The sequence below is a fragment of the Ovis aries genome, chromosome 11 (assembly GCF_016772045.2).
Source record: "Ovis aries strain OAR_USU_Benz2616 breed Rambouillet chromosome 11, ARS-UI_Ramb_v3.0, whole genome shotgun sequence".
NCBI lineage: Eukaryota > Metazoa > Chordata > Mammalia > Artiodactyla > Bovidae > Ovis > Ovis aries.
In genome coordinates this window covers 53,036,137-53,060,485 of record NC_056064.1, presented here as the reverse complement: position 1 = coordinate 53,060,485, position 24,349 = coordinate 53,036,137, and the positions used below count along the sequence as shown (strand labels likewise).

Sequence of the window (24,349 nt, the reverse complement as noted above, 5' to 3'; positions counted from 1 at the left end):
ATCCTGCATCCCCAGCCTGGGCAGCCACTAACCTGTCCTCCATTCCTGTCATTTTGTCATTTCAAGAATGACTTTATGGGGAGGGAGGTGGGAGAGGGGTTCAGGATGGGGAACACATGTACGCCTGTGGCGGATTCATGTCAATGTACGGCAAAACCCCTACGATGTTGTAAAGTAATTAGCCTCCAATTAAAATAAATACATTTTTATATATAAAGAAAGAATGACTTTAGCAATCAGATGAAGATTTGTATTTTCCAAGTTCTCCACAATTGGGCAAATATTGTACTTGCCGTAAAATATTTTAAAGACAAAAATCCCAGCCCCTAATCTCTTTGCCCACAAATAGGTATTGTTTCACTTTCTTCTACAATTAACTAACAGTCTTTGTTGGCAGTGGCAGGCCTCAAACATTTATCAGAACTTTTACCACCCCACTTGCCCTGTCCATGGCCCCAGAGCTCCTGGGCCTGGCCACACACACTTCTAATCCTGGTCCTTACTGAGCCCTGGGCAGGGGGAAAAGGGACCAAACATGACATGCTCTAAATCAGGGCCTGGGCAGCGCGAGAGGTCGCCGCAGCCACCCACACCATCCTGCCGGCGGTCTTGGGCACTGGCTGGCGTCCGTGTCTCCCAGCACAGGGAATCAGGCCTGTGTGACCAGACACAGTCAGGGCAGAGAAAGGGAGTGGGTAGAAGCAGCCAGGTCTGGGAGGAGACAAAGCCAGGGGCGTGGCTTGACCCTGCCTGCAGGACCCATCTCCTCCGTCCCTCCCTTCCCCCACTGACTCCAGCCGCACACACAGATGCATTGGCACCGACATTGGCATCCGGCAAATCAGCATAAAGTGCCGGAATTCTTCAAGTCCCTGCATCCCCTGCCGTGGCCCCTCTGCTCCATGGCCTGGAGCTGCCTGGGAGCCTTCTCTTCCAGGGCTCTCTCTCAGCCTCGCTGCTGGCCCCTAATCTTGGCAGGGCCTCTGCGGACCCCATTCTCAGTCCACCGTCCCTCATGCCCAGGGTCCCGCTGGGCTCAGGAGGAGGCATGGGACACGAAGGCATTTCTAATCCATTGAAATGCCAGCTAAATGCAGGGACTATTCCCCTCCCACCCTTGGGAGGCAATCTGCCTGTCCCCTCGTCCCTGGAGAGCCTTGTCCTCCCACCCCACTGTTCCCCGGTAACCTCAGGTCTAGAAGAGGAGGTTTGGCCCACAGGTTCCAGGTCACAAGGGCCTGTCCTCCTCTGGCCATGCCCCGTGGGGCTCCAGCTCCCCCGACGGGGCATCCCAGGCCCGTCTACCTGCAGCTTCACGTGCGTCTCCTCGGGCATCTCCTCCCCGTAGGACTTGAGCAGCTCGATGGTCTGCTTCAGAGGCTCAAACATGTTGTCCGTGGCCGTCTGCCTCTCCTTGACCCTCATCAGATGCCCCATCACTTCCACGAGGCCTTCATAATCCCCCTCCTTAACGGGCTTCGTTAAGCCCATCCTGGCAACTTTCATGAAGGCTTCCAGGTCTGCGAGGCTGTTGGGTATGAGGCCGCATGTGATGGGCGCCCCCCTCTACGGGAGGGCCGTGTCCCTGTCTGCCTGGCACCCCATGTTTCACTAGCTCAACTGGTCGGCGAGTCCCGGTTAGGGTCACATCTAAGGGTGGCCTTTGCAGGGCCTCCTGGATGGAAGAGCAGGATTACATGTTCTCGGGGCTCCTGGTGACTCCCAGCCCACCACCACCTGTAACTGCACAGGTACCACCCTTGAGTTTTATGCCAGGCTTCCCTGCCCAACTCAGGGCTCCTAAAGGATTCCTTGGCACCTGTTGGCCAGACACGGTAAGTGCCCAGTAAAGAAGCAATGATTGAGAAACCAGGGCCCCCACTCCCCGCCAGGTGACACTTTCCTGCTGGGACCCATGCTCCATGGGGCCGCTGGTCTTTAAACCTGACCTTCAACTCTACACCCAGCTGGCTGGGGGCCCTGGCACAAGGCTCTCTGGGGTGTGGTCAGTGTCAGGCTGGTGGGGGTGGGGGTGGGGGTGGGGGTGGGCCCAGGGCAGCGGTCCTGGTGCCCACCTGTTGATGACGTGGTTGCTCAGGTGCCGCTTGAACATGAGGCTCCAGCGCTTGATGGTGTTGAGGAGGGCCTGCTTGAAGGGGCGGCAGTCGCACTGCAGCCAGCCGTTGAACACCTTGGTGTTGTCGCACTTGGACACCTCCTCGTACAGCTTCTCATAGGAGTCGATCTGGGAGGCAAGGACCTGCTCAGCTCTCGGGCTGCTGCGGTGGGGCCAGCACAGTGCGTGGCAGCAGGGGAGGCCCTCACATGCGCTCCTTTCCTTCTCCCAGCCCCAGCGGACAGCCCCTGCAGCCCAGAAGTCTATCGCCGAACATGGGATACAGGCTGTCAGAAAGGGACATCGCTGGGAGAGGCCAGCAGGGCTTCTGAAGGAGGGCATGACCTAAGCTCCGAGGGGTGCAAGGGTCCCGGGCGCCATGGGGCACCCTTGACTCCACCAGCTTTGTGCTGCTGCCTGTCCTCGAGGCTTTCAAGATCGGCAGCTGGCTGTCCCCCTCCCACTGTGGGAGAGACTGTGTCCCCTACCCCAAGGATCTCCCCTATGGCTGGGCCACCCTCACCAAGCTTCAGGAAGACATGAAGACATGAAGGTCTGTAAGCTCATTACGTTTTCTTGTGTTATAATATACATATATATTTTGGCCACTCCATGTGTTTTGAAGGATCTTAGTTCCCTGACCTGGGAGCAAACCCAGGAAGAGTCAAGTCCTAAATGCCAGACCACCAGGAAATTCCCATCATGTTCTACATCAGGAATGGCATCGGTAGCCTTGCTGACCCTGGAGGGACAAGCCCGCCCCTAGTCACAGGCTGGCTCTTTCCTAGAGATAGCAGACAATTCCCCACGCCCCTGCACCCCGCCAAGGACCACATTGTTTCATGTGTAAACAATGAACCAGAGTCAGCACCCCAATTTTTACCACCCGCTCTCACACTTGAGGCCACTGTCCACCTGCTCAGATATCACCCAGGGGCCAGGTACCTGACAACCTGAGACAGCCCATATACCCGAGTCACTGAAACGGCTCAAACTAACCCATCTGAAGCCGGCTTGCCCTGCCTTGCTTGTTCCTTCCCATGAAGACCCTCGCATGAGTTCTCGGTCACGCTTTCCCCTCATTCTCTGTCTCCTGACACTGGTGCCCCGCTGGCGACACCCATGGCCTGGAGTGCCCCGTCCTCTCGGGAGCCCTCTTTTCATGGTAGCTGTCTGCTGGTCTGTTGGTCTCTCCATACTTGAATAATAATAAAACCTACATTTAAAAAAAACGTTCACCCGAGTTCTCAATCAAACCCAATGCCTCCGCACAGCGGTGGGGGTGGGGAGGGAGTGGTTGATTCCAGAAGCGAGAAAACCATACCTGCTGCTGGAACTGGGCGAGGGTGGGCGGCGTCTTGGGGAGGGTCTCCTCAGGGTGGCCGTCCAGTTCCTCCCGGCTGATGGCGCACCCGTAAGTGAGGAAGTTCTTCATGAACTCCTGGGGGTCGTCCGTCCACAGGTAGGAGTAGCGCTCGAAGGAGTCCTGGTACTCCTCGGCCTCCTTCATGGCGCTGATGACCAGGTTGGAAATCTCCTCCCGCATCTCTATGAGGTCCGTCATGTCTTCCAGGTCGGTCTGCAGGCGGGCAGGAGGGGAACAGATGGCTGAGGGCTTCGCCTCGTGGTCTCCCTGACCTGGGGAGCGTCTCCCTGACCTGGGGAGCAGCTCCCTGTTGGTTCAAGTGCCGCTAACCTCCCAAGATGAGAGGAGGGGACACTTGCCCATTGGCGACGTTCTCCCATGTGAAGGTACGCTGGACGTGACTTTTTGCCTGGCAGACCCCAGGATGACTCACCCCCAGCTTCGTTCATTTAGTAGTTACTCACCTGCTGTGTACACGTGGTGGGAGGGGGCACTGGGAGTGTGGACAGGGCTCACGGGGATGTGGATAGTCCAGGACTAGGGTCACACGTTTATCAGCAAATCAAAAACTGAGTCGTTATAACTCTCATCCTTGTATTCAGATGTAGTGAGGAGGAGGTTGGGGGCCACCCCCTGAGAAGTGATTGTTGGTCTGAGAGCTGATGGACGGGAGGTGAAGAGCTAGAGAAACAGCAAAGGGCCTGTGCTGAGGGGAGGCACATATCTGAGGACCTGAGTGAAGACCACATGGACGGCTGCAGCAGGGGCATGGGAGGCCCTGGCTGGACAGGCCTTTTGCATTTCAAGAGACAGAAAAAGCAATCTGAATTGGTCTTAGCGAAAAGGTAGCGATTGGCTCCCAAAACCGGAAAATCTCAAGGTGGAGGGTATGTATGAAACATATTTTTTGAAGTCTCTATATCTTAACAAGTATTCTTGCCTAGAGAATCCCATGGACAGAGGCGCCTGGGGGGCAGCAGTCCATAGGGCCACACAGAGTCAGACATGACTGAAATGACTACATAGCAGCAGTAAGAAGTTTTGGCATCTTTAAAAATCTTGCTGGGAATTCCCTGGCTGTCCAGTGGTTAAGGTCTCAGCATTCTCACTGTTGCAGGCATGGGTTTGATCCCTGGTCAGGGAACTAAAAATCCTACAAGATGCCTGGTGTGGTTCAGGTTCAGCTCAGTTCAGTTCAGTCGCTCAGTCGTGTCCGACTCTTTGCGACCCCATGAACTGCAGCACTCCAGGCCTCCCTGTCCAACACCAACTCCCGGAGTTCACTCAAACTCACGTCCATCGAGTCGGTAATGCCATCCAGCCATCTCATCCTCTGTTGTCCCCTTCTCCTCCTGCGCCCAATCCCTCCCAGCATCAGAGTCTTTTCCAACAAGTCAACTCTTTGCATGAGGTGACCAAAGTATTGGAGTTTCAGCTTTAGCATCAGTCCTTCCAATGAACACCTAGGACTGATCTTTAGAATGGACTGGTTGGATCTCCTTGCAGTCCAAGGGACTCTTAAGGGTCTTGTGTGGTACAAAAGAAGAAAAAAAAAATATCTTGCTGGCTGGGGAGAGACTGCCCAATCCCCACCCACCCCCGCAGGGCCAGCCACTTCTAAGAGAGCAAAGGGCTGGGATGGGGGCACGCCTTTCTTGTGCAAACCAGCCAAATGCCCAATCACCTCCTTCATTGAACCAACCCTCATATCCCAAGCCCACGTTCCCCCTGCTCCATTACCCCAGTGCCAGGTACCAGATAACCAGAGATGACCCCAGGGCCCGTCCGGAGCAGTTTCCCCAGCCCTACCAGCCTCTGGCCTGGGCTTCCCTCCATCCTCCTCCTGCCTCCTGACCAAACCTGCGGCTCCCCACTTTGCCCCTGCATGGCTGCCCACGCCTCTCCTTTCTTGGGGAGCTGTGAGCAGCATTATGTTTTCTATCAGTGGCACTGACCTCTCTCTGTAGTCACTCAGTTGCCTTGATAAGTTAAAATCTTGCAGATGAGACTGGGGCGGGGTGGGCACAGCCTGGGGTGTGGCCGGGTCACCAGGACCCATACTCTGCCTTGCTCTGTTCTGTTGCATCACATGAGGACCCCAGGAGGGTGGAGGAGCCCCAGAGGTGCAGCCCTTCAGACTCTCGAGTGACGTGTCGGGCTCCGGCTCTCACCGGCCTGTGTTGGGTCCACACGTCTGTGCCTGAGTGGATCGCTGCTGCTGTGGTTCACTCTGTGCTAAGCTCCAGAGCAGCTCACTGTGTGCACTTGGGCCTGGAGCACTACCTCTGCGTGGCTCAGGAATCCTCAAATCATTCTCTCTGCCTGGGAATCTCCTTCTGTCCTTCACGACTCAGAATGCAGATCAGCTGCTCTGGGGAGCTGTCCTTAACCTGGCCAGGTATTTCCTCCTGTCCTCACGTCACTACACGCACGTACACACATACCTGTCCCTGACAGCACAGAGCATCTTGCTGGAAATGATTGTTGTTACAATAATATACACCCTCATCAAGAAGTTCAAACAAGGCAGAGTATACGAAGCAAAAAGCCCCCTTTATGTCCCCTGTCCTCCCGCCTCCTTCGCCCCCATCCTGTTTCCCAGAAGTGAGCACTCTTGACAGTTTGGAGTGCGTCCTTAGAAAGACAGGCTTTTGTTTGCTTAAATGAATGAAATCACATTCTAAACATAGTTCCGCAGCTTGATAAACACTTGATAACACGTCATGAGCCTCCTTCCATCCCAGGCTTCCTTTTGTGACTCATTTAGACGCCTTTGTCCAGATGGGCCTGAAGCTATGAAGGACTCCTGTATTTGATGGCCATTTAGGTCTTTTCCAACGTTTGTTTAACTGCCCCACAAATCGTGCTCCAACAAGCACACCTTCTCAGACCTCCCCCTTCAGGGAGGCTGAATTTCCCCCGCCTTTGCATCCCCAGGATCTGATCTGTGTTTTATGTCGTGGGTGGGTATTTAATGCATTCAGAGCAAACGGGTGTGGGAGCCAGTGGAAGGCACATTTGTCGAAGAGCCTGCATGCTCAGAGGATCACAGACTGTAAATTATGGGAGGGAGGGAAATAGCAGGAAGTGTGGCCGGAAGGCACACTTGGCGTCTCGCTGCGGGTGGGGAGGTGTTGAGGGAATGAAAACCAGGTCGACCAAGGACAGGTCCACTCGGGGGGAGAGAAATCCAGGCCACTGTCCCCTGGGAACCTGATAGAACAGAAGCCCCTGGGCTCCTCACACACGGGACCACCACCGTGAAACACACACACGTGACCAAGCGCTGCCGTATTAGTAAGGCGATTCTGACCCCGGGTAGCAGTTGATGGCAGGGAAAGAGGTAGGGCCGTAACCAAGCCCAGACTGACCTTATAGTGCATCCTGCCCTTGGCCAGTCTGGGGATGAGCTTGGCTGCGTTGTAGATGTCGGTGACCAGGCTCCCGATCAGCGTCAGGAAGCCTCGGTCCCCACCCACCTCCAGGGACGGATTGAAGACCAGCCCGTCCTCCTCCAGCTCCATTCGGACCTCGAACAGCGGCGCGACGCTCTCCTAAAACAGGGTGTTACAGGGTCAAGGCCCTGCCCTTGGCCAACCGTTCTCGGTGCCTGGTGTTCACCCAGGCACCAAACAAGGTCTAGGGCTGGCTCCTGCTGGCTGGGACCGCTATAGAGAGCACACTCCCCACCAAGGGCCCATGAGCAAGAACTGTGCGGTCCAATGCAGCACCACCAGACCAAATGCAGGCTGGGCGTCCAAGCCAGACGGAGCAGCAACGACTGAGTGCCGAGGAGAACTACTACCTGTGTTCAAGCCCATGTCTGAGACTGACCAGCTGCATGGTCTCAGGCGAGAACCTCGATGTCGTTTCCTAGATATATAAAATGAGCAGACTTGTTTCCTAGAGCAGAGGCGATTGTTGTTCCCATCTCTTTGGGTTACCGCGGGGATTAGTTAACATACACGGATAGTTAACATACAGAACGTGTGGGGCAGGGGCAGGGGGAGCGGATCCCAGCCAGGCAGGATGGCCTCTGCTGAGCTCCAGAAAGGACAAGCCTCACGTTCCACAGAGGTCCTGTTTACAAAGTGGGCATACCGTAACCCTATCTGTTCCTTGATCCTCCGTGTGAGGTTGCAGATCCTAGGTGTGGTCTTGGGTGTCAGAGGACAGGATGGAGCCCGCCCAATGCACCAATAAATCTCAAGAGTGCAGACCGAGGCCCACGGGTGCGCGGGACCTGCTCCACGGCCACTAACCTTCCTCCAAATGTAGTCCACACTGGCCCTGCGGGTGGCCAGCTCAAGAGCCCCCCGGCTCTATGACTCGGGGAGAGTCTGCACTAGTGCCTGAGTGAGCTAAGTGGTAGAGGTCAGCTGTCATGAACTCAGCTGAACAGACTTTTCTTGAGCCTCTGTCTCGGGGGGGCCACTCTTGCTGGTTAGCCGCTTGCAAATACAGAGCCTCCCTGGGACTTTTTAGGAAGGACACTGTGTTATCAGGGCCTCATTGACCATTTGACTGTGACTTCTCTCTTTGTAGGGATGAGTACTCCACACTAGCTACCTTCATTGCTGATATTGCTTTCCTATACCTTGCTTGCTGGGTCTTTGTTGTTGTTTAGTCTCTAAGTCGAGTCTGACTCATTTGTGACCCCATGGACTATAGCCCGCCAGGCTCCTCTCTGTCCATGGGATTTCCCAGGCAAGGATACTGGAGTGGGTTGCCATTTCCTTCTCCAAGGGATCTTCCCCACCCAGGGATTGAACCCACGTCTCCTGCATTGGCAGACAGATTCTTTACCACTGAGCCCCCAGGGAAGCCCTTGGTGAGCCCTACAGCTAGTAATGCCATCTACTTTCACCAGCAGACTCTGGGGTCTGTTGATGCTCTGGTGACAACCGCCCTCTGCAGCTGTGTCAGGGTGTCTCACTGTGGTGCCCACCACCCTCTCCTGAGAGTGAGCTGAGTGGGCTTGGTCTCTGATCTTGCCCTCCTGGGCAGTATCCAAAGTCACTTGGGAGCCCCTGTAGTCAAAAAGACACAGGCAGGGCACAGCTCTGGGGAACAGGCCAGGGTGCAATTAACCAGCAGACCCACTCTGCTGACCTGGTTTAAGCTTCTGCTTGATTTGGCAGAGGGCGGAGAGGGTTGGTGGATGACGCTGCCAACAGGAGGGCACATCCTGCCTCCAGTTAATGTGAGGAGGGGCCAGGGGTGCCTGCTTTTCCTCACCCGGCAGCAACATAGGTCAGCTCAGCTCTGCGGCAGTGTGCTTAGCCCATTTATGCTGTAGCACATTCAGGATGACCAGATGTCCCAGGGTGCAGGACTTTCAGGTTTGAAATCAGGACAAGCTGGTCACCCTAGGCAGATTTTAATAAGTCTGTTCTTTCATCAGGAAACCACAATTATAGATTCCAACGTAAACCTTTCCTCATATTTATAATACATATATGCTGCTGCTGCTGCTGTTGCTTCAGTCGTGTCCAACTCTGTGTGACCCCATAGAGGGCAGCCCACCAGGGTCCGCCGTCCCTGGGATTCTTCAGGCAAGAACACTGGAGTGGGTTGCCACGTCCTTCTCCAATGCATGAAAGTGAAAAGTGAAAGTGAAGTCACTGAGTCGTGTCCAACTCTCAGCAACCCCATGGACTGCAGCCCACCAGGCTCCTCCGTCCATGGGAGTTTCCAGGCAAGAGGACTGGAGTGGGGGTGCCATTGCCTTCTCCAATACATGTATATGTGAATGCATATACATAAGTCTCACATCTGTTACTTACATCTGCAACCATGTTGTCCATCAGGTAACTTAGAGACTTGCGAATGAATTGGTCAAATTCATCTAAGACCATGCTGTCAATGTAGTTGACGTAATCCTTCCAGGACTGGCTTGCCGTATCCGCTCTGAAGAGTTCTGCATTTTCCTGCAAATAGAACCACGTGGCTGAGTGCTGTTTCACTGGGTCTACCCGTTGCCTTCTTTAGCCAATTTATCCAACGACTTTCTGGACTACCCTTGTCCTCGCTCGCTCACTCACTCCACACACAGAGGTCTGATTTTGGCTTCCTGAATGTGCCAGGCTCCTCCTAGGCCAGTGTCTTTGTCTAGGCTGTTCCTTCCCATTCATGCCAGGTATGGCCTTCTTCTCCTTGACCCTCCTTGATCACCACCCCCATTCACCTCAGGTTTGGCTCCTGTCCCTGCCCCCCACCTGCGTTCCCTCTAGTGACCCATTATTTGTGTCTGTAATGGCACAGATGACGATGCTGAATTATTCTTTTGTCTTTGGTCTGTACCTCCCCCTTGATGCCAAGCATTGCAAGGACAGGAATTGACTGTCCTTCACACAATTATACCTCCAGCACTAAGCTGAATGTCTGGAGCAGAGCAGGAGCTGGTGGATGGATGGATGGGTGAGTGAGTGGGTGGGTGGATGAGTGAACGGGTGGGTGGATAAGTGGGTGAATGGTTGGATGGATGAATGGATGGGTTGATTGTTGAATGAGTGACGGATGGGTGAATGGTATATGGATGGGTGGATGGATGATTGAATGGTTGGGTGGGTGGGTAGATGAATCTATTAGACACTGAGAGCTACAAGGAAACACGAAGATGAACATGACCCAGCCTGTACCCTCAGGCAGTTACATTCTAATAAGGAAGAAAAGACACAGGCTTCAATAGCTTCAGTGTAAGGGAGAAAACAACGCTTCACAGGACTATTGTGGGAGTCGAGGACTCCAGCAAACGGACGTGAAGACAAAGCCTCTTCCTGACCCTGAGCCAGATTTCTCTCTCCTATGTTGTTTCCAATACATCTGGGAGTGTTAACAGGTTAATCAGTTAACTCTTTCAAGTAACCTTTTTGCCGCTTAACAAGTTAATTTACTGGAAACTTCTGGCACCAGGGCAAAGGAAAAGGACCTGGAAAAAAGTATTTCTTGGCCTAGTCAAGTCACTCCATGGGAGTGAGGACCTTCTGAGCAATGATTTGACCAAAAGAACAGCTCAGCCGACCCTCCTCCTCCAAGATGGCCTGCTGGCCCCAGATTCAGCTACTCTCAGGAACCCTGTAGAAATAAGTCACTTGTCCACACCGATTTATGTAAGGGGAGGAGGCTCTGACATCCTTAGAGGAGGACAGACATGTGGCCAGAGGATCGGGCTTCCAGGTAAGCAATCAGCAGAGTCTGCTGTTATAAAATCAGACTCCTGGCTTAAAGGTTGCAGACATCTGGCGTTTTATGAAACCTCCAGCCCCCTGCCCACCCTGCTCCTTCCTCCCTGGCTACTGAAAGCACGTGGGCTCTCGAAGGCCCTCCCAGGCATCTCCTCACCGCAACCATGGCCTGGATCTTCAGGCCAGCATCCTTGACTGAGGCGTAGCGCTTGCTGAGGTTGGCCACCCTCCCGTCCAAGTCTAACAGCGCCTCTTTCTTATTGTCCTTCCTTTCAAACATCGGGTTGGCTGACCAGTCCTGGAGGGAAAACATGAGCAGGAGAAAAGCGCCTGGAGAAAAAGCTTCCAGTCTCACTCCTTCCCAATATACCTTTAGGAGTAAGTGTCCCCGCCCCAGGTGGGCCTCATAGAGGCTGAGGGACCACCAAGCACTGTTAGACAGTCTTCAATGATGTGACTCAAAACTAACAGGGGCCTTGGGGGACCACAGAGAGACCCCTGGGCCTGGAAGGAGCCTGCCTAGGGAAAGCAGTATCTGACCCTCTCATCAGGAACCACAGGAGCTGGAGGCGAGGGGACATGGAGGCCTGATCCAGAGATGTGTGTGAAGTTGCTCAGTGTCCAGGACCAAAGGGACACAAGGGAGAGAATAGTGATGGGAGGAAGTGCCTGGGGACTGGGGAAATGCTGCTGTTTTCAGACTGAAAGCTCCTTGGGAATCCAGGGGACATTAACAAAAGGAGATACACGTCTGGACACACGCTGGTGATGTGTCTGAGCCCTGATTACGACCAAGGACTGTCCGCCTCTGGTCGGAGAGAACAGGGACAGAAAGGGAAGTCGTACCACAGACAGGCTTTCCAACATCGTGGCTACGAGAAGGGGTGGCTGCAGTCTGAACTGTGACTCCCGCCAGATTTATATGTTGAAGTCCTAATCTCTAACACTCAGGATGTTACCACATTTGAGAGAGGGCCTTTAAAGAGGTGATTCAGGTGAGGTCATTAAGACGGGTTTTAATCCAATACCACTGGTGTCCTTATAAGAGGAAATTAGAACACAGAGAAACTGTGGTGTTCAAGACTCTTGAGAGTCCCTTGGACTGCAAGGAGATCCAACCAGTCAATCCTCAAGGAAATCAGTCCTGAATATTCACTGGAAGTACTGATGCTAAAGCTGCAATACTTTGGCCACCTGATGTAAAGAGCTAACTCATTGGAAAAGACCCCGATGCTTGGAAAGATTGAAGGCAGGAGGAGAAGGGGATGACAGAGGATGAGATGGTTGGATGGCATCACCGACTCAACGGACATGAGTTTGAGTAAGCTCCAGGAGTTGGTGATGGACAGGGAAGACTGGCGTGCTGCAGTCCAAGGGGTTACAAAGAATCAGACACGACTGAGTGACTGAACTGAACTGAAGAGAACGCAGGGAGAAGACCGCCATCTTCATGCCCAGGAGATAGGCCTCAGGAGGAACCGAACCTGCTGGTACCTTGACCTTGAACTTCTCACCTTCCGGACCGTGGGACAATAAAATTCTGCCGTGTAAGCTGCCCAGTCTCTGGTCCTTTGCTACGGTAGCTAGAGCAGATGAATATAGAGATCTTACTAGACTACTGAAAGAAAAGAACCATATCAAAAAATCCTTTATTTGGACAAGCTAGGTGAGATCCAAAGAAAGAGCTTTAGACAAGCAAGGACTCAGAAAGCAGGTCATCAACACATCCTTTCTGAGGCAATGACTTGAGGAAATAGTCTGATCAAATGAAAATTGAATCAGAAAACTGTGGGGTGAGCAGTGGCTTTTGCCTACAATTTATTGAGTTACATCTAAGTGGATGGTGATGAAAAGAATGTGAACTATAATGCAGGAAAGAGTTTCATACTGAGATAAAGCCAAAGGTGTCTCGACACAGATGAGACGCTTTCTAATGAACAGATTATGATGGCCCGTGGCAGGTGTCTGTAGATCCGGGCCTTGATGACAGACCATGTTGGGGAAGGGGTGCCAGGGAAGGCTATCCCCCAGTTTTCTGGATCGGGCTTGACAGAAATGACCCATGCTGCTCTTGATTGAATGACGAACATGTTCCCAGCAGGGCTGAGTCTTAGCACCCTCTTCCCTGACTGCACCCTCATTCCTGGTATCCGCCTGGCAGAGGGTGCGGCCCCCATGTTTGCTGAGCTCAACAGAACCAAATGGAATGGAACTCTGCAGAGCGACCTGGGGCGTTTCTGCCCTGGAGCCACCCTGATGTCACCGTTCTGTGGCCCTGAGCCTCACCCAGCAGGTCCCTGCTGCCCTGGGCACTTTACGTGAACATCGCCGAGGGGCCCGTTTCCCCAGGACTCTCTCCCAGGTCCCTATTTAAGCCCCACTCTGGGGCTTCCCAGGTGGCACTAGTGGTAAAGAACCTGCCTGCCAGTGCGGGAGACATAAGAGACTCGGGTTTGATCCCTGGCTGGGGAGGATCCTTTGGAGAAGGGCACAAACATGCACTCCAGTATTTCTGCCTACAGAATCCCATGCACAGAGGAGCCTGGTGGGCTGTGGTCCACAGGGTTGCAGAGCCGGACACGACTGAAGCGACTTAGCACACACACGCACGCTGTGCTTTGCGGGTTACTCACCTTCATGGCCTGGGAAATCCCCTCTACGTTTTGCTTTGCTTTTTGTATTCTGTTCTGCAAGTTGTGGAGAATTTCTCGCATCTCTTGAATATATTCAAACACACCTGAGAGAGAAGCATGAAGGGATCTTACAAAAGGAACAATTTAGCAAAGGCTGACTTGACAATCATTATTGTGACACAGCTCTGGGCAAGTCCTTCGGCCTCTCTGGAGCCTGAAGCAGAGAAAATGGTGGAGAACTTCCAGAAAGGCAGCATGGAGGGATAACACACATCCTTTGTCCCTAAAGAATCAGGACCTCCCTATCCCCAAGTGGGCAGATCACTGATTCCACAAGAACTCCGGATGCTCGACGGGTTGGACGCCCCCTCCATCACTCTCACCCAAGTTTAACTCAAAGGGAAGCAAATATTGCCTTCAAACCTTCGCCATTCCAGAACAGTGTCGTCTCAGCATTCAATAATTTGACATCGATTGCTTCCAATTCTGACTTTATCAGTGGAAATTCTACGTCCTTCACGGTGGTCTTTATCTGCAAAACAGGGGCTACAGTTTCAGGGCATTTGTTCCAAATGCACGCAGATTTAAAATTGTCTCCCGGTAAGGGTGTTTATTACTCAATACCAACCAAACCAGCTACCATTAGTGTGACTTAACTGGGAATTATGTGCACAAAGTTCAGGAGATTCCAACTTTTAAAATTATTTTTTTTTATCATCAAGGATTTATGTATATGCTTAACTCTGAATCACTTATGTTATGGGATAGAAAGAGGAGGAAATTCACTAACGTAAAAACAACGTGTATCTAATCCAAAACTTTCAGTCATGTCCAACTCTTTATGACTCTGTGGACTGTAGCCTGCCATGCTCCTCTGTCCATGGGGTTCTCCAGGCAAGAATACTGGAGTGGGTTGCCACGCCCTCCTCCAGGGGATCTTCCCAACCCAGGGATAGAACCCGAGTCTCCTGCATTGTAGGCGGATTCTCTGCCACCCAATCACTCGGGAAGCTTAGAATCATAAAAAAGGAAATCAGAGGAATACACACTGGTAACTGGGACGTTTCTGGGGCATTTCTCAGAACATCGCCCGGGCCATGATTTAAGGCTTAAAATGTGATTATACAGAGGAGGTCCAGGATCTGTGGAGAAGCCGTTCCACTAGTTAAAGCATCAGAATGAACTGCAAGGGAGGTTCCACACAGGCTAGATCTGGGTCTGCCCCGAGCTAAGAAATTCATGCAACGGTTGAAAGCGTCAGTTCACAGAATAGAAAAACACATGGAGGGTGTACACAGTTTTTTAAATATAAATTATTCTTTTAAATAATAAGCACCATTTGTGCTTCAGAATATTGTCCTATCTGGTAACATTTTGATTTACACGTAAGGTTCTCAAGGATAGGTCTATATAAAGTGAGGGATGTACATAGAAGCTCAATTGCACGTTAGATGCTATTTGCCTTTCACAATAACCCTTGACATATACTTAGTACTTTAAATGGAGCCCCCTCCCCACCCATGTCCTCCTTTTCAAACAATTCCTAGAAAAGGTAGAGTATGGGCAGAGAAATAAAGCGTAATGGCTATTACCAGTGGAAAGCAGACAAAAGTAAAAGACAGTACTGACAGGATTATAAAGTGAGTCAATGTGAAATTTTGATTCCGTGTATCAACCTTTGGATATTAAGCAGTTACACCAATAGCTCAGACAAGAGCTAAATAGTATTAGCCTTTTGTGATTTGCCCAGAGTAAACAAAGCTCACGGTCATGGGATCCACTCAATATGCCCTGTGTAGTACTTTTCAACAGCTATGTTATAAATCTACACCTTTAGGACATTTTTCCCAGACATCTCCCTCACCCCATCCCCAGCAGATTCTTTAAAGCTTCACCCCCACCTCCACTCTTGCCTAGCTCAGGCATTAATGGATATGAGCAGTCTGGGGGCCTGGGGGTCTCTCTCGACAACAGAAACTATGTTAAGAATAAGAAGCGCATTTAAAGGCAGTCTCCCCAGCCTTGTCGGCACCAGGGACTGGTTTTGTGGAAGACAATTTTTCCACCGACGGGGATAAGAGGAAATGGTTTGGGGATGATTCAAGTGCTTTGCATTTACTGTGCAGTTTATTTCTACTATTAGTACATCAACTCCACCTCAGATCATCAGGCATCAGATCCTGGAGGTTGGGGACCCCTGATCTAAGGGACCCCAGGAGCATCACCAGAGAGGGAAGCCAGTATCAATACTAAGGGTCATTGCAGACACTTAGCTCCAGGTCCTGTCTAACATTGCCTGACATTTGTCCATTCTTGTCCAACATTTTTATTCGAAGTGTCATTCACTGCTGAAGCTAACATGCCTCCCCTGCATGTGCTCGGTTGGGGTTTGTTTGGAAATACACAAGTGGAAGATAGTGCTCCGTTTTATTCTAATTAATATTTGTTGGATTTTTTGTTTGTTTCTGATTGCATCATTCTTAAAAAAAACCCCAAAAGACTCTTGCACTGAAAGTAACCCATGAAAATTTTTCCATGTGACTGCATCTCTAAGGCTTCCATTTTTCCTAAATGCCATGGCTGGGGGCACGTTCTAGGGAATGGATGAACACGACCTTCTTTGAGCCTGAAGAAGGTTGATTCTGGAGGAAGCTAATTCAAGGACATGCACTTAAGGCAGGCCCTGGGATTTCATGGTTCACAGGCCACGCTCAGGGCCTCTCTGGCCATCTGCTCCCTTCCTTCTGCAGCCCGAGTTTCTGCTCGCTCTGGTTTCTCTGCTGCCCCAAGACTCCAGTGATAAATGAGGCTGGGACCCAATTCCAAATTCCCAGGGTTCGGGCTTCCCGGCTGATCCTGCCAATGCAGCAGACACAGGTTTGATCCCGGTCAGGGAAGATCCCACATGCCACGGGGCAGCTGAGCCTGTGAGCCACAGCTGCGGAGCCCACGGACCCAGCGCCCGTGCTCTGCAACAGCAGAAGCCAGCGCACGAGAAGCCTGAAGACAGCTAGAGGAAGCACATGCACAGCAACGAAGGCCCCGCACGGCCAGGAGCGGACAACACCCAGTCCAGCTCAGTCGCTCAGTCGTGTCGACTCTTTGCGACCCCATGAATCGCAGCACGCCAGGCCGCCCTGTCCATCACCATCTCCCAGAGCTCACTCACACTCACGTCCATCGAGTCGGTGATGCCATCCAGCCATCTCATCCTCGGTTGTCCCCTTCTCCTCCTGCCCCCAATCCCTCCCAGCATCAGAGTCTTTTCCAATGAGTCAACTCTTCGCATGAGGTGGCCAAAGTACTGGAGTTTCAGCTTCAGCATCAGTCCTTCCAAAGAAATCCCAGGGTTGATCTCCTTCAGAATGGACAGGTTTGATCTCCTTGCAGTCCAAGGGACTCTCAAGAGTCTTCTCCAACACCACAGTTCAAAAGCATCAATTTTTCAGCATTCAGCCTTCTTTACAGTCCAACTGTCACATCCACACATGACCACAGGAAAAACCATAGCCTTGACTAGACGGACCTTAGTCGGCAAAGTAATGTCTCTGCTTTTGAATATACTATCTAGGTTGGTCATAACTTTTCTTCCAAGGGGTAAGCGTCTTTTAATTTCATGGCTACAGTCACCATCTGCAGTGATTTTGGAGCCCAGAAAAATAAAGTCTGACACTGTTTCTACTGTTTCCCCATCTATTTCCCATGAAGTGATGGGACCAGATGCCATGATCTTCGTTTTCTGAATGTTGAACTTTAAGCCAACTTTTTCACTCTCCTCTTTCACTTTCATCAAGAAGCTTTTAGCTCCTCTTCACTTTCTGCCATAAGGGTGGTGTCATCTGCATATCTGAGGTTATTGATATTTCTCCCGGCAATCTTGATTCCAGCTTGTGTTTCTTCCAGTCCAGCGTTTCTCATGATGTACTCTGCATAGAAGTTAAATAAGCAGGGTGACAATATACAGCCTTGACGTACTCCTTTTCCTATTTGGAACCAGTATGTTGTTCCATGTCCAGTTCTAACTGTTGCTTTCTGACCTGCATACAAATTTCTCAAGAGGCAGGTTAGGTGGTCTGGTATTCCCATCTCTTTCAGAATTTTCCAGTTTATTGTGATCCACACAGTCAAAGGCTTTGGCATAGTCAATAAAGCAGAAATAGATGTTTTTCTGGAACTCTCTTGCTTTTTCCATGATCCAGCGGATGTTGGCAATTTGATCTCTGGTTCCTCTGCCTTTTCTAAAACCAGCTTGAACATCAGGGAGTTCACGGTTCACGTATTGCTGAAGTCTGGCTTGGAGAATTTTGAGCATTACTTTACTAGCATGTGAGATGAGTGCAATTGTGCGGTACTTTGAGCATTCTTTGGCATTGCCTTTCTTTGGGACTGGAATGAAAACTGACCTTTTCCAGTCCTGTGGCCATTGCTGAGTTTTCCAAATTTGCTGGCATATTGAGTGCAGCACTTTCACAGAATCATCTTTCAGGATTTGAAACAGCTCAACTGGAATTCCATCACCTCCACTAGCTTTGTTTGTAGTGATGGTTTCTAAGGCCCACTTGACTTCACATTCCAAGATGTCTGGCTCTAGATGAGTGATCACATCATCATGATTATCTGGGTCGTGAAGATCTTTTTTGTACAGGTCTTCCGTGTATTCTTGCCACCTCTTCTTTATATCTTCTGCTTCTGTTATGTCCAGACCATTTCTGTCCTTTATCGAGCCCATCTTTGCATGAAATGTTCCCTTGGTATCTCTAATTTTCTTGAAGAGATCTCTAGTCTTTCCCATTCTGTTGTTTTCCTCTATTTCTTTGCATTGATCACTGAAGAAGGCTTTCTTATCCCTTCTTGCTATTCTTTGGAACTCTGCATTCAAATGCTTATATCTTTCCTTTTCTCCTTTGCTTTTCACCTCTCTTCTTTTCACAGCTATTTGTAAGGCCTCCCCAGACAGCCATTTTGCTTTTTCGCATTTCTTTTCCATGGGGATGGTCTTGATCCCTGTCTCCTGTACAATGTCATGAACCTCTGTCCATAGTTCATCAGGCACTCTATCAGATCTAGACCCTTAAATCTATTTCTCACTTCCACTGTATAATCATGAGGGATTTGATTTAGGTCATATCTGAATGGTCTAGCAGTTTTCCCTACTTTCTTCAATTTAAGTCTGAATTTGGTAATAAGGAGTTCATGATCTGAGCCACAGTCAGCTCCCGGTCTTGTTTTTGCTGACTGTATAGAGCTTCTCCGTCTTTGGCTGCAAAGAATATAATCAGTCTGATTTTGGTGTTGACCATCTGGTGATGTCCATGTGTAGAATCTTCTCTTGTGTTGTTGGAAGAGTGTGTTTGCTATGACCAGTGCATTTTCTTGGCAAAACAAACCCAAATTCCCAAGGTTCAAGGAGAGAGAAACTCATTGGCCCCTTTTGGATGAGGCGTCTATGGTAGGCTGAATAATGGCCCCCAACGATGGCCGCTTCCTAATTCCCAAGACCTGTGACACAATGCCACATCGCCTTTGGCAAAAAAGAGGGTTTGCAGCGTGATTCACTTAAGGACCTTGACGTCAGGTGGGCCCAACTGGATGGCAAGGTCCTTATAAGAGGGAGCGGATAAAACAGATGAGAAGGGAGTGTGACGTGCTGTGATCAGGAGCGGAGGTGCTGTGATCCGCGGGTGGCATGACGTGGCCTCCGGCCCAGGAATGCGGGCGACTGTAGGAGGTGGAAAAGGCAGGGACAGGGATTCACCCAGAGGGAGGCTCCGCCACTCATCCACGGAAACGCACTCCCTTCTGCTCCACGTGGGGCTCATACACCTTTGTCCTAAATGAAACCCCCCCAAATGCAGCGACCAAAAACGCAATGCAGCACCAGCTCACCTCGTTGTACCAGCCGACAATGAGCTCCAAGTTGCCCACGAACTTCCGGAAGGTTTCGTGCTGGGAGAACAGGTTCTCGGCGCTCCTGGGGATGTCCTGCTGCTGCTGAAAGCTCAGGTACTTGACCTCTCTCAGCACGGCCACCAACTGAGGCGAGTGAAGAGGACAGAAGCGGTCAGGTCTCACCGCACAGCGCTTGGCAGCACACGTGTGGGTCTGTCCCTGGGAGGTCCCCCTGGGGGAGGCCCCCCTGGGGGACAGGCTCTGCTGGCAGGATCAGGATGCCCCTTCGTCCAGCTCAGTCCATGAGGCCCTCACCTGCCCCCGCCTTTCTTTGAGGTACCGATCGCCACCTCCTCCCCGTGTGAGACCTGTTACGCTAGTTTATTGCTCCCTCCCCGCTTCTCCTGGCCCTTCCACCACCGCCTGCCCCCTTCGCTCTGTAGGAGGCAAGCTCCAGAAGGACAGAGATCTTTGTTGGTTCGCTAATTTATCCCAAGCACATACACAAAGTAAGTGCTTAGTAAATGTTTGTTGAAGAATGGATGTTAGTGGAAGAGACAGTTCCAGAGGGAAAGTCACACGTGAAATCACTGCTGACTTCACAAGCAAGGCTGACACGCTTGTGTGGGGCTGTGCTTGTGGAGGTCCAGGCTGCTCCCAGTTCTGCCCTGGCACATGGCTAACCATCCGGTTTCAGCCCCAGATGGTGTGGCTTCCCTCCAGCATCCCCAGCTCGACCAGGGGGCTTATTTATTCAGATCCTACAAAGACCTTTTTTTTTTTTTTTAAATTCTCAACCTGATGGTTCTTCTTGGGATCCTATGAAACGTGGCCCAGCTTTAAAACAGTACACTCATTCAAGCTATATTCAACGATGCTATGATTGTCTCATATCTTAAACATATCCCAGGCACACTTCAAGCAACACTTCAATAATAAAGCTTTAGGGTAAATGTGACATAAACGTCAGCCCCACAGATATGTGCTGTCGGGAGGAGGGGGTGAGCCTCAGAGCTGCATGAGCTTGCCCCGTGAGGAAGCAGATGGCACCCACCGCTTTGCTGAAGTTGACACGGATGAGATTGGTGACAGGGTCCCGCTGGATCAGGGGCTGCCCCAGGTTGAAGTGGCAGTCCTTGTCCACCCCCACCACCCACTGCTGGTAGATCCTCTCGCGGTAGCTTCTCAGCAGCTCCATCATCTCATCATATTTCTGGTAGATTAGCTTGGCCTCCACACTGGACATGACCCTGGAATCAGAGTTAGGGGGAGGGTCAGATACTGTCTCCCATGGGGCCTCACTGGCACCCCAACCGAGGCTTTCAGACCTCAGGGTGTTGCAGCAGCCAGCCAGCTCTCTCGTTTCTTCCAGGTTGAGACCCTGAACATACAAATAGACAATGCCCTACGTAGGTAGCATCTAACCCAGAAGGTCAAATGCTAACCCTTGTAATATTGGCCCCGAATGGCCACGACTTGATTCATAACCTCCAGGCTTCCCGAATTCCTCTCTTCTCTTCCAACTTAGGACCAACCAGAGAGCCAGATATGCCTTCCAACCAAACACACAGGACACCCTTCTCCTGCCCCGAAGCCAACAGCCTCCCTCGTTCTGCTGTGAGCTCTCGGGCTCATCCGCCTGCCTTCCAGGCTCTGCCAGACACAAGTAACAGTGGCCAACTCCCTGCTCTGGCCAGCTGTTCAGAGTAGGGGGCATGCGCTCCTGGGGCCTCTCCTGGGACCGTGCCCTGGGAAGGAAAGGTTTGGCCGATGGGAGGCGTGGGTCTGCCTCAGAGTGGGGACGGAGGAGCGCTACAGGCCCAGGGCCCTCACTCACGGGTGGTCGATGTGCTTGAGGTCCCTCATGGGTGCCTCCAGCCTCTCCTGCAGCTCCAGGCTCCACTTGAGCTGCCCGGCCACGGGGGGCATGTTTTTGTGAATGGGGGGGATGTTGCCGTCTGCTGAGGCCGCGATCTGGGCGTCATACAGGATCTTGGTGTTGTCCAGCTCAGTGTCAAACAGCTCCAGCATGACCGAGTACCTGGGCACCACCTCAGCGAGAATCAGAGGCCGTTCCAAGAGGCCCCCACACATGTGCAGAAGCTGGAGAGAAAGGAGTGAATCTTCTTTGCTGAAGGGGCCCTGCTGGGAGGGGGGCCCATCCCCTCCCCCATGCCCGGCATCATCCACGGCTTGGACACTCTGTGGGGTCAGCCTTCAGAAGTAGGAAGACACGTGCCTTCAACACCAGGAAGTTTGCTCTGTGTAGCAACTGGCTAACCAGCTGCTTCTATGATTTCCATCTTGATGTATGCTGGGTCCCCACACACTCAACTTATAAACCAACAGTACAAACTAGGTTCAAGGTCTAGAAAAAGATTTGTTTCAGGACCAGGAGAAATCAGAGTTTGGGGAAAGAAGATTTAAACAGTTAGGAAATACCATTTTAAAAAATTGGGGGAGAAAAGCAGCTATCTATATAACCAGGGCTTGTGCTACGACGGGATTGAGAAATATCTTTGTCATGAGAATTATTGGGAAGACCACTGATCCTTAAGGATCCACCCAGGCAGGAGAAACCACTCGGGAAGCACTCTGAAAAGTGCTCTGGGGGAAAAGAGGTGAGGGGCAGGCTTGTCTTACACTACGTGGGGTCCCTGAACCACTAAACTTGCCAAACGCTGGTGTGGGGAGGAGCCCACAGGAGCCTCCCGGGGCTGCCATCCAGAGCACTGTGACCTGGGAAGCCTCAACAGCAGACTTAATTCCCTCACAGCCTGGAGGCAACAAGTTTTAATCAAGGTGGAAAGAGCTGTGCTCCCTCTGAAGGCTCCAGGGGAGAGTCCCTGGGTGGCCAGCAATCCTCGGCTTGTAGACCCATCACTGGACCCTCTGCCCACTTCGTCATGGAGCCATCTTCGCTATGTATGTCTGGCCCTGTGACTTTCCTCTTCTTCTGACACAGACCCCAGGATCACTGGATTAAGGCACAGGAGGTCAGCAGGAGGCCCTCAATGAACATCTCAATTACATCTGGGAGACCCTATTTTCAGTAATTCACAGGTCCTAGGGGTCTGCACCTCAACACTTCTCTCTAGTGGACTCAGTTCAATCCACCAACCAAGGACCCCATGCTCAGCCCTGGGTTGACTGGGTGGAGGTGGCAGAGGGGATGGGGATGGGGTTCAAATACTGTGCAGGTGCCCAGAGCAGGAAGTGCCGACTTCCAGGGAGTACTCAGCCCTGGGGCTTTGCAGAGATTACAGGGAAAGCTTGGCACACTCACAGGCCGTGACAGCAGAGGTTCAAGCATGGGCTTCCAGAGTCCTCAAGGAGCTGGGACAGCTCAGGTGCCCATGGCCTACCAGCCCAAGCACCCCGACCTGATTACTGCAGCAGGGGTCGTCACCTCACTCTGAGAGCAGTAACCATGCCTGAGCACGCTGCACGTAGTGAACTCATCACACTGAGGGTCTGAGAATGCTACGTACTCACATTCGCTAAACAAACAAAAAGCTCATAGAAGAGAATAAGGGAGGATCACCTGGATGTTTTGGTTGCGGTCCTGGCTGGCATCAGAGGGTGGATCAAGTGGCGACATAGAGGCGAGTTTCTTAAAAAATCCTCTCGCAGTGGTGGGAGGCCTGGAGGCACTGGGGGACGGGGCTGTGCCTGAGCACTGGGGAAGGGGCCCTTACTGCAGCCTGCAGAGAGTAGCCATGTGGGCTGGACAGTGTGACACGTGCTGGACATTTAGGAAGCTCCCAGCCAGCCAGGGGTCACCAGGGAAGTCCCCACGCCTGCCTGAGCCCTTGGACCCTGAAAGCCTGGACCCAAGTCTCAGACTTGCCTAGTTTTCAGTATGAAAACTAAGACCACTACTGTGTCTAAAAGTGGCCTTTTGGGGAAAGGGTGGAATAGTGGCTGCTGAGAAAGCAGGAGAGATTTTTAGGTCCCTGAAAGTCAACGAGAGCAGCCACTGACTCCCGGGAAGACGCTGTGACCCTGAGTTGCTAACCACGACTCCCTGCAGTGGCGGGGGACAAGGGCTCCCCACACACGAGGTCACCGGTGTCCTGTCCGAAAACTGCCACAGAGCAGTTGGGAAAAGCGCGTTCCATTGCTTGACAACCCTCTTGACTTTTTTCCTCCCTCTTCCCTTTATTTCACGCTCACATGTTTTCTGGCCCCTGGCTTCTGGAAAGGAGGTTAATTTCATTTTCTGCCAGGAGGAGGTTGTGTGGAAAATTGCTCTAGAACCTTCCCAGCTGCGTGTGAATTACTGACAGCGAGAAATAGCATCCCGGCAGCTGGGGAACACGCAGGGGGTCAAGCGGACGGGCGGGAGGGCACCCCAAGGGCCTGTCCTAATTAGAGCAGAGGGTTGCCAAATGGGAAGAAAATGCTCTTCAGTACGGGAAGGAAGGTGAGCAGATGGAGACAGGGATAGTTTACGAGAGTCTTCCTGACTTATTTTCTTTCTCATCTAACACAAAGTCACGTGTCTGAAAAGGACTTTCTCTTGCGGAGTACAGAAGCTGATTTAGGCCAAGGCGGAGTGGGGAAGTGCCTGTGAAAACACCCAGGGAGTGGACTTCAGTCCCACACGTGCCACCCAGAGTTCCTTCTTGGCCAACTCCTCCCCTCCGAGGGGGCACCTATGGTCTCTGGCGACTTGGCGTGGACACCTCAACCCACCTCCTTCCCCATCACCGAAAGACAGCACAAGGTGGCACCCAGCCTCCAAGAGGCCTGAGGGTGAGCTTCTCCTGGTTTCATCCCCACCACAGGCAAGAAGGGCTAACTGGTGCCGCAGTCCATCAGCTCCAGCATCGTCTTCACTCTGGAGACCCCACCACAGGGGAGGACCGGCATTTCCAAATGGAGGTGCTGGCTGGCAACCTTACCTGGGACCCTTTGCACTTGGGTAGCCCTGGGGTTAACAGCCTCTGGTTCCTCCCTAAGGTCTGCCAGGGAGTCAGCAGGGAACAGCTCCACTGCCTCAGCGGGGGCCGGTTCCCTCCACCAGGAAAGCCTGGCTTTGCACTGGGTTTGGTTCTGTGTCAACCCGAACCAAGCACCTGCCCTCAGGGAGTTTATATTCTAGTTGGGAGGACGACAGACATGAAGAGATCAGCACGTAACAGATGCCAGGGAG

General features: G+C 52.0%; 1 protein-coding gene across 1 annotated transcript in view; it reads right to left on the bottom strand.

The window, feature by feature from the left end:
• The window catches only part of DNAH17 (dynein axonemal heavy chain 17), a 67,334-nt gene extending 63,645 nt beyond the window's left edge, over positions 1-3,689 (bottom strand). The window contains exons 1-3 of the mRNA XM_027974201.2: positions 3,441-3,689; positions 2,076-2,245; positions 1,306-1,528 (exon numbers count right to left, since the gene is read on the bottom strand). Coding sequence (XP_027830002.2) covers positions 1,306-1,528; positions 2,076-2,245; positions 3,441-3,680 — 633 coding nt within the window. The 5' untranslated portion in view covers positions 3,681-3,689. The remainder of the gene's footprint in view (positions 1-1,305; positions 1,529-2,075; positions 2,246-3,440) is intronic.
• Positions 3,690-24,349: the final 20,660 nt, after the last annotated feature.